We start from the raw sequence: 10,660 nt of genomic DNA on the forward strand, positions 1-10,660 counted from the left end.
GTGTTGCAACCGACGACAGACGATTTTCCACGCTATGCACTTCAGCACTCGGTCGTCCCATTCTGTGAACTTGTGTGGCCTTCCACTTCGTAGCTGAGCTGTTGTTGCTCCTAGACATTTCCACTTCACAATAACAACACTTTCAGTTGACCGGGGCAGCTCGAGCAGGGAAAAAAATTGGACGAGCAGACTTCCTAGCAAGGTGGCACCCGATGACGGTGCCACGTTGAAAGTCACTGAGCGGTCCAGTCACTTCAGTACGGTCCATTCTACTGCCAATGTTTGTCTATGAGACCGTGGGCCGAGCTCTTGGTTTTGTTTAGTTTCGTGACCCACCTCGTGTATCTACCTGTATTTATAATATGTTGTGTGAAAATATTACAGAAATCATATCTGAAACTCGTCAAGCACCAAACTTGCACATTTTTTCAAAATATGGAAGCAAAAAAACACCTGAAATTGTGACCATTTTCTTATAAACATCGTCCAATCACAGCGCTCTTGATATAGAGCACCACGCCCATCAACCAATCACACGTTTCGTTGCAGGCGCTCATCAACCAATCACGCGTTTCGTTGCAGGCGCTCATCAACCAATCACGCGTTTCGTTGCAGGCGCTCAACAACCAATCACGCGCTTCGTTGTAGGCAAGCTCTCATGGTGTTTGACATGTCGGCTGATGCTTATGTTGCCGAAGATTCTGAAGGCAGTTCTTCGGGGGTTCTGTTTGATGCATGTTATCAACACCCACAGCAAAGTCATTCCTTTTAGTGAGAAAAACAATTCCGGAATGTGCTGCTAAGTGGATTGATGTGGAAGGAAGCCCCGAAGGTGAGGTCGCTGTCAAGGCGCCACAAGTACACCACACCCAGCACAGGCTCGGTGTGGGGATTGCAGCTGCTGCAGCCACCGATGCCGCGCCCGGTGATGATCATGATGATGATGATGATGATGAATGTGACGGATCTCGAAGGTAGGATCTCCTTTCTACCGTGAACTAATTTTTGACGGAATGGTCAAAATCAATACCTCGTGATTACCATACTATAGAATCGAAGTGTCATCAATCCGACTGGATGTTCTGCTCCAAATTCTGCTTTCACTTATATTTATCCTCTTCCTAGTAATCTACACTGTTGCTCATTTCCCATCCTAACAGCTTAATAAAATATAGTGATGAGTGTGTATCATTGCTTGAATGTTATTTTTTTTCAATATATGGAAATAAGTAATTACTCCTTTACAAAAGAAGTCCACTACTTTGTAGTTGATATTTACAGGAAAGACAGCATCAAGAATGCTGAGAGGGGAAGACGTTCAGTGGGCGGCAGCTTGCTAACAAAAATCTACAGTGCAGATCAGCAGGTACCTCACCAATGGAAGAAGTTTCTGGCATGTGGCGAGAACAAAGCAGAGCTGATCAGGTTGTTTTTTGTTTTTTTTCCAGACTTGGAGGAAGAAACCAGCTAAATGTCTGAAGAAAGTCAAGGTGTTTGTTGCTCATGATGGGGAGTGCCATGAGTTTACAGACGAGAATGAGCAAATGATTGTTCGCTCTGTGTCAGAACTTGAGTGGAACCACGAAGAAGCAGATACTCGTCTTTTCCTTCACTGCCAGTACGCTGTGAGACATCAGCCATCAAGTTCAACAGATACCCGGTCCCATACCCCATACCCGGTCCTAATTAAAAATCCTGACACAGACGTCTTTGTGATTGGAATCACCGTGGCTGAGCATATTGGAGCAGAGGTATTGTTCCACACTGGAAGAGGTAACAATAGGAGGACCTTGAGTCTATCAAAGATAAGCTCACCATCTGGGACTAGAAGTCAGCAAAGCCTTGATATCACTACACTGTTTCACAGGTTGTGATTCGGTCAGCTCTTTTCATGGAAACTCTAAACCCAAAGCCTTCAAGTTGTTTGCAAGTGACACTGCTTACCATGCTGTCTTTCAAGAGTTGGGGAGTTCATTCGCAGTCAGTGATGAATTGGTGAAATGTGCGGAGAAATTTGTTTACAAAATATATGGGCAGGACTGTAAGAAAGTCAATGAAGCCAGATACAATCTGTTCCTTATGTTAACCAAATCAGAGGCACGTCTTCCACCCAATGCAGACTCTCTCAATAAGCATGTCATGAGAGCAAATTACCATGCTGCTGTACACACTAGATCTCTGGAACAGTTTCCACCAATTCCCAGTCCAAATGGACATGGATGGAAAGTTGTAGATAATGAATTAGACATTGACTGGGGTGATATGCCTCCAGCTCTGAGCAGCTTGTTTGAACTGACATATTGTTCATGCAAGAAAACTAGCTGTGAGAAGCCGTCTGGTACAGGCAAAGGAACATGTTCGTGTCGACGGCGTGGTGTGTCATGTACGGAGCTTTGCAAGTGTGTCGACTGCAGAAACTCAATTACCACAAAAGAGTTAGATTCTGATGACGAAGAATCAGATGAGTAGTAGATGCTTCATGACACAGTGACCCTGTCATCATTGTGTGATACCACAGTGTTTTACATTGATGTACATGAACGTGTTCAAATTGACAGAATTCATTTCAAAGAAAGGCTACTATTTTTGCATGTACTTTTAAAATACAATGATTAAAACACAATGCGAGTAGTCTCCCTATTATATGAATACATAGACATCAGAATTCCCATAGAGTAATACACAGCTATCTCAGAATGGATGGGGAGTATTGGTGAACAGCAATCTTCAAGTCTTTCCACAGATTGTCAATGAAATTCAAGTCTGAGCTTTGGCTGGGCCACTTAAGGACTTTCAGCTTCTTGTTCTGAAGCCATCCCAGTGTTGCTTTGGCTGTATGCTTGGGGTCATTGTCCTGTTGGAACGTAAATCTTCACCACATTCGAAGGTCTTTTGCACTCTGAAGCAGGTTCTCTGCAAGGATTTGCCTGTATTTGGCTCCATTCATTGTACCCTCTATCTTTACAAGTCTCCCAGCCCCTGCTGCTGAAAAGCAGCCCAGTACTATGATGCCGCCACCACCATGCTTCACGGTAGGGATGGTGTTAGATGGGTGATGAGCTGTGCTCGGTTTCTGACAGATGCAGCGCTTTGCGTTCAGGCCAATGACTTCAATTTTCGTCTCATCAGACCAGATAATCTTTTGTCTCATGTTCTCAGAGACTTTCATGTGCATTTTTGCAAACTCTGGGTGTGCTGTCATGTGGCTTTGTCTGAGGAGTGGCTTCCATATAGCCGCTCTCCCATAAAGCCTAGATTTGTGAAGTGCTGCGGGGACTGTTGTTGAAGTGCTGCAGAGACTGTTCTCCTTCCGGTAGGTTCTGCCATCTCAGCCAAGGAACTCTGTAGTACTGTAACAGTGGTCATTGGGTTCTTGGTCACCTCCATGACAAAGGTCCTTCTTGCCCAGTTGCTCAGCTTGGTTGGACTGCCAGATCTAGGAAGAGTCTGGGTAGTTCTATATTCTTTCCATTTCCTAATGATGGAGCCCACTGTGCTCTTGGGAACTTTCAACACTCTAGAAATTGCTTTATACCCTTCCCCAGATCTATGCTGCCTCACAATTCTATCTCAGAGTTCTAAGGACAGTTCCTTGGACTTCATGGTGGAGTTTCTGCTCTGACATGCACTGTTAACTGTGGGACCTTATTTCGAAAGGTGTTTCTTTCTAAATCATGTCCAATCAATTGAATTGGCCACAGGTGGACTCCAATCAAGTTGTCGAGACATCTGAAGGATGATCAAAGGAAATTGGATGCACCTGAGCTCAATTTGGAGTGTCAGAGCAAAGGGGTTGCATACTTATTAACGCAAGACATTTCAGCTTTTCATTTTTAACTGATTTGTAAAAATTTCTGAAAGCATGTTTCCACATGGTCATTATTGAGTTTTTTTTGTGCAGATCAGTGACAAAAAAAATTAAATTTTATCCACTTTAAATTCTGGCTGGAAAAACAAAATGTGAAAAAGTCAAGGGGTGACTTTCTCGTGTGTATATATATATATATATATATATATATATATATATATATATATATATATATATATATATATATATATATATATATATATATATATATATGTATGTCAGTTTGTCTCCTCCATAACTCCAAAACCATGAAGCCTAGTAGCCTGAAACTTTGCATGCATGTAAAGTAAACTCCAAGGAAGTGCAAGAGTGAAAATTGGATGTTTGGATGAATTAAAACACCCCTTTTGAAGATGATTACGGCCTTATTTAATTGTATCCTTTATCATTCGCAATCCTTGGCTCCCGCTTTCTATGGGGGTCTTAAGGCATATCCATGGTTAACCTCGCTGGGGTCTAAAGCCGCCATGGTTTTTGGCCTGCTCAACCATGTTTTGACTTAGAACAGGCCGCAATGATTTATTAACGATAAAGCCGCCCCCCCTCCCCTTTCATCACTCATATTATCGAATGCCTCTTCACCATAGCTACGAATCGCTGAATACATCGCTTTTGTAAGTTCTATAGTTTTCAAATTAGGAGCTTGGAGCGACTTCATGCATATGATACGATTTTCACCATCTCCTCTCATGAACTAATTAAAGCGCATTGTGTGTGTGTGTGTGTGTGTGTGTGTGTGTGTGTGTGTGTGTGTGTGTGTGTGTGTGTGTGTGTGTGTGTGTGTGTGTGTGTGTGTGTGTGTGTGTGTGTTTTCACAAAGTATAACATTTTCTCTCTGCTAGCTTCTCTCTTCCCACCCATCTGTCTCTGTCTCTGTCTCTGTCTCTGTCTCCTCTCGTCCCCTGCTGGCTGTTGGTACGTTGTGTGTACTGTCATGGCCGCTCTTTGCTTTGTGTCGTGAGTACCCCTCCTCTGCTTTGGTGTTTCCACTTTCCCCATTTTTCGTTTCCCATGTGTTCGTTTTCTACTTGTTGACTTTTCCCGCGTTTTTTTCCTTCCTGTCTGGAGAAGAAAGAGAGAGAGAGAGAGAGAGCCCACGGTCTCGTGTCGAGAAAATGGTAGGCCGAATGCCTGGCATGGCTGCCGGGGGAGGTTTTTCTCGTTCACTGCGACCGTGTTCTTTGTTAATTCTCAACTTTAATCGTTGATTTCTTGGTGTTTGTGAAAACGCCTTATTTCTCTCGATAAAGTTTACTCACTTGTTTTCTTGAGTTAGAATGGCGGGTGAACGTTTCCGTGTCGAGATGTTCGAATCACTAACTCGTAAACACGCTGTTTTTTTGCTTCCCTCCCAGTGAGGTGGAACTTAACGATGTGCTTTCCGCCATTGGTAACATCGTTGGTTTACATAATATTCGTGCTGCTTCTCGCATGAATAAGAAGTTTGTCGTGTTTGTGTCGGAGGAATACGTGGTCGCCACCGTGGTTGTGTATGGCCTGTTCATTGAACCGAACACTTACCTCTCTGTGTTCGCTTTACAGGCCCCAACATTTTATGTTAACGTTAATAATATTCCACCATTTATAAGGAACCAGGACTTGTGTAACCAGTGAAACAAGTTCGGTAAGGTTGTGTCGAGGATCTCAATGGGGCCGATGCGTCACGTTAGTGATAAATTTAAACACGTCATGTCCTTTAAAAGAGTGGTTTATATGATACTACCTGAAAATGGAAAGACATTAAATGTACTCGGTGTAAAAATCGACGGTTTTGAATATAAAATGTATGGCTCCTCGGAGGTTATGACGTGTTTATGGTGTGGAGCTTACGGGCATGTGAAGAGCGTTTGTCGCAATGCGGTCACACCGCAAGAAAGTGAAGGTGCGGTGAGGAACGATTCTTCCTCACCACAAACTCATGGGGAGAAGGTGAATCGGGAGCCTAGCCCCCTCCCCCCCCACCGGCTGAGGTGAACGACGAATTGGACTCGTCCATCCCGACTGGCGCTGGAGAGAGGGTGTGTAATCGTGACTTAATTAATCCACCCCACCAAACGAAGAAGTGAAAGTGGTTGCTTCCTCTCCTTCACCATCCACTGCACAGGACAATGTGGACGATATGGAGGTATCTGTTACGGATACCAGGAAAAAAAGGTCAAAAATGGTCACATGTTGATGCCTTTGATGCTAAGGAGCAGAATAAGGTCCAGATCATGTCAGGCTCGGTGGACCTCCAAGGTACGTCTGACATTGAAAACCCCTTGGTGGTACCGGAGTCGTGTGCGGATGTGGAAACTTCGCTTGTTCCACTGACCGACTCTGAGTGGGACACAGAGAACAGTGAAGTATCTCAGGATGTTTTAAGTGTTTGTCCTGTTAGCCAAACTTGTTCAGACGAGTTAATAGCTCTGTCTGACAGTGATGGAGAAATAGATAAAGGAGAAAATCCCTGTGAGTTAAATGTCAACCCCTCCCTCACAGATGATTATGTAAGGGTTGTAGAGGGGAAGGACATGGACAAGGCAAATTTGGAGGGGTCCGTAAACAGAGCAGAACTTTCTGTTGAGCCAAAAGTAAGTGTTCTACAAGTAATACGAGAGGCCATAGATGAAGCACTTGATTCAGACAAAACCTCTTCTACCCCACATTTCAGTGCTTTAAGCTCTCAAGAGGATGAAGGGGGAAACAACACAACCTTAGTGTCTCAAGAAAATGTGATTAAATTCCTGGATGATACATTCAGGAAAAGATACGTAAAAATCAGATTACTTCCCGAATTTACACAATTTCATTAAAACTGCAAGGAGTATGATTCGTGATCCTTATCAGGTTAACATGTCAGATCCTCAATTCCAAAGATTAAGGAAATGTGTTACTCGGGCTGGTAAAGAGCTTCAAGAATAACTAACAATGGAGATAAAAGTAGCATCCCTGAACATCAATGGGGGCCGCAGTTGTGTGCGTCGCCTCCAGGTATTTCAGCTCTTCCAAAACGAAAAAAAATTGATGTGCTAATGCTGCAGGAGATGCATGCAAATCAGTCTTCTGAGGATGAGTGGTGTAAAATCTTTGAAGGTTGTCTTTTTTTCTCGAGTGCGCTTGTTAAGGCCAAGGCTGGTGTGGCAATAGTGTTGCATCCTCAACTCCAGCCTTCGGAGATAACTTGTAAGGAAATTTGCAAAGGTCTGTGTCTGTGCAATTTGTCAGGAGTAACCTAAAGATTTGCATGACATGTTGACTGTCCTCGTGCTAACTCTGAAAGAGGTGCCTTTTTGTACAAGTTGGCAGAGTTTGTAAGCACCATTGACTTAACCATGTTGTTGTGTCTGGGGGGGTGACAACAACTGCACCCTCAACCCACAACCTGATCAGAACACTTGTGAGCCTCATCCACCCAGTGCAAGGCCTTTGGCACAGCCAGTCAAAAAGTTTAAACTGGTGGATGTGTGGCGGGTACAAAACCGTAATATCCGTCAGTATACATGGGTTTGTGCATCAAGAAAAAATTTTTGACGATGGCTCGCCGAGACAGATTTTATGTAAATCATGAAATGGTAAACATTGTTAAAAGCTCTTAGATAAGGCCGTCTGGTTTTTCCGATCATCACATGATTGTTATGGTGTGTGGATTTCCTCATCATGTCTGTGGAAGTGCATATTGGACCTTTAATTTGAAACTTTTACAAAGTGCACATTTTATAGAAGCTTTTAAAATGGTATGGGAAAAATGCAAGTCACAAAAGTGTTCATATTTGAACTTCAGACAATTGTGGGACTGCACAAAGTCCCAAATCAAATGTTTTTGCCAACAACACTGCTCTTACAGCACATACAACGCTTTTGGTGTGTTATCTGCTTTAAAAAAAAACGATATACTTATCTGTGAGCAGAAAGCTGGATTGTCCAGCAGTTGTCAGAGAAAAGGACCCTTTTGGCTGAAATGGTGAAAGAGCGGGCGGCCGGTGCTTTCGTCCGACTGCGGAACGAAAAAATCCAACTTGACACACCAAACAAAGGGTTCTTCAATTTGAAAAAAATCGTCAAGACCTCTCAACAAATCCATGCTTTGCGCTCTTCTGGTGGTGATATGATTTGTTGGCCTCCCAGAGTGATATCGAGCATGAACTACAAGACTATTTTTCTAAACTCTTCGCAAAAAGAGCTGTGAATAAGGAGAACAGGAAGCCGATGCTTGAACAGCTCCCTTCTCTTGTCTGAAGACCAACAGCAATTGCTTGAGCCTGGCATTTCTCTTGGAGAACTTACTGCTGCACTCAAGGATAGCAAGGATGGGAAAGCCCCTGGACGAGACGGCCTTCCGGCTGAATTTTATAAGGCTTTCTGGGACGTTCTAGGCCCTACTCTTCTTGAGGTCTTTCAGGAGAGTGTTGAACAAGGTGAATTGCCATTGAGCTGCCGGAGGGCAGTTTTGTGTCTCCTTCCGAAGAAAGGAAACCTGCAGGAGACCGCAAATTGGTGGTCTGTGTCACTCAACACGGATTATAAAATAGTGTCAAAAGCACTTGCAACCCGTCTTTAGGAAGTCATCTCTTTCTTTATTGGCACTGATCAATAATACTGTGTTCCAGAACCTTCCATATACAATAATATTTTTTTGGTGAGAGACTTGATCAGTCTTGGTCGAACTACATCTCTTGGTTTTGGTTTATTACTTTTAGATCAAGAAAAAGCTTTTGACAATGTTAACCATTCTTTTTTGTTTGATGTATTAAGGAGAACAGGGTTTGGGGAAAAATTTATTGCTGATTTTAAGTTATTGTACAAAAATGCATCTTGTCTGCTGAAGGTTAATAATAGTCTTTGTTACCCTTTCCCCTTTCAGCGAGGCATCTGTTCAGGGCTGTGCGCTATCAGGCATGCTCTACAATCTATCCATTGAACCTTTATTAGTTTTACTTCGGAACTCAGTGATAGGAGTCTCTTTCACAAAACTCTTAAGTCATTGTTTCAGCTTATGCTGATGATATTTGTGTTGCTATTGCAAATCAAAAATATGTTTCTGAGGTCTCTCGTTGCCTTACCCAGTTTGAGCTTGCTTCCACTGCAAGGGTAAATTGGAAAAAAAGTGTAGCTTTTTGGGTGGGCCCCAGATCGCCTTCCTCGTCCCTGCCTGTTTTACCAGGAGGAATACAGTGGAGTAGTGAGGGGTTTAAATATTTAGGCTTATTTCTGGGAATTGAAGTGTATGAACAAAAAAATTGGGAGAATTTCCTGGAAAAAATTAAATTGAAACTGGCAAGGTGGAGAAGATTGTACCAACTTCTCTCGCTTAAGACACGGGTGTCAATCATAAACAACCTGGTGGTTTCATTTATTTGGCATAGAGTTATCCCACTTGAACCTCCGAGATACTTGGTCACAGGCATTCAAAGGGTGCTGACTGATTTTTTTTCTGGGGTGGCCACCATTGGCTGGGCCCAGACGTGGTCTGCAGACCCCGAAATGCGGGTGGTCAAAATCTGATGCATGTCCCAAGTTGGATAATGGCATTCCGAATTTCCACGATTAAGTGCCTTCTGTACAGTGAGTGTGTTCCTTGGCGACCTCTCACAAACGCCTGTTTGCAGAAAGTGGAAGGTCTGAAATATGACCGTGAACTTTTCCTCATCGACCTGCAACACGTTGACATGTCTCAGCTCCCCAGTTTTCATCAGAGCCTTTTGAATGCTTGGCAAGTCCTCGGAGTGCAACGTTTCGAGGTATCATACGATGCCCAAAAGTTTGTACATGAGCCATTAGTTCGGAATCCTTTATTCTCTCGAATTTCAACCTCCAGGTCGTTTATGCATTGTTTCACCAGTGTTGGAATAAACAGAGTGCGAGACCTGTTGCATCCATCCTTGAATGCCTGGCTACCTGTAAGCTCACTTTCATTAAAAACTGGTGTTCGTTCTACTCGTATTGTGGAAAATGTCTTGAAAGCAGTAATTCAAACCTTTCATCGACTAAACATCGGGTGGACCGGGGTGGATGAAGTGGTAGAGTCACGTCTATTTCCCTGAACTTCAAATTGCCTCAAAAAAACAAGAGGGTGTGTTCTCAAATTTAGAGGAAATTGGTGTGTTTCACGTCATGGGGAAAACGGCTGTCTACAACATATGTCTGAAGCATGTATACCTGGTTTTACAAAACTTGAAAAATTGGTGGAATAAGACCTTTCCTGCTGGAGCTTTTTAAACTCCAGTGTGGAACAAAATATATAGTTCTCCAACTCTTGGGCGAACTGGAGACCTGAATTGGAGACGAGCACATCAAGCCCTGGTCACACAGACATTACTCCATAAGTTTAATTCTTCTGTTCCAATTTCTTGTCCTTTATGTGATTTGATTTAAAATGTTGCCCACGTTTTTATTGAATGTAAGAGATTCGTACCCCTCTTTCTCTTCCTTCAACAGGTTTTCTATAAACTTAATTTCGTTTTTTCCTTTCCAGTCTTTATTTATGGCAAGCCTGGTGTTGGCTTAGTGGTTAGGGTGGCGGCTTGGGATCCAAGGGTCCTGAGTTCAAGCCCCGTTGGCTGCTGAATTAACACCAGGGGGTTGACTCAGCCTGTCATCCTTCCGAGGTCGGCGAAATGAGTGCCAGTGTACTGGTCCCGGTGTATGCCCCGGTTAGAATATCCCTGTGTGTCGTAAGAGGCGACCAGGGTTGGCGTCAGGAAGGGCATCCGGCCATAAAACATTGCCTCAAGAAAAAGCCAAACCCCTGCACAGCAGGGAAAAATGTCTGTAAAAACGGTCATTTTTTTATTTTAGTCTTTATTTATGGAA

General features: G+C 43.3%; 1 protein-coding gene across 1 annotated transcript in view; it reads left to right on the forward strand.

Annotated features, from left to right (window-relative positions):
- The first annotated feature begins 655 nt into the window (after positions 1-655).
- GDF7 (growth differentiation factor 7) overlaps positions 656-10,660 on the forward strand; it is a 66,387-nt gene continuing 56,382 nt past the window's right edge. The window contains exon 1 of the mRNA XM_085881553.1: positions 656-974. Within this exon, the coding sequence (XP_085737679.1) occupies positions 812-974 (163 nt within the window). The 5' untranslated portion in view covers positions 656-811. The remainder of the gene's footprint in view (positions 975-10,660) is intronic.

This window comes from Eptatretus burgeri, chromosome 5 (assembly GCF_056783735.1).
Source record: "Eptatretus burgeri isolate ZD-2024b chromosome 5, Ebu_testis_v1, whole genome shotgun sequence".
NCBI lineage: Eukaryota > Metazoa > Chordata > Myxini > Myxiniformes > Myxinidae > Eptatretus > Eptatretus burgeri.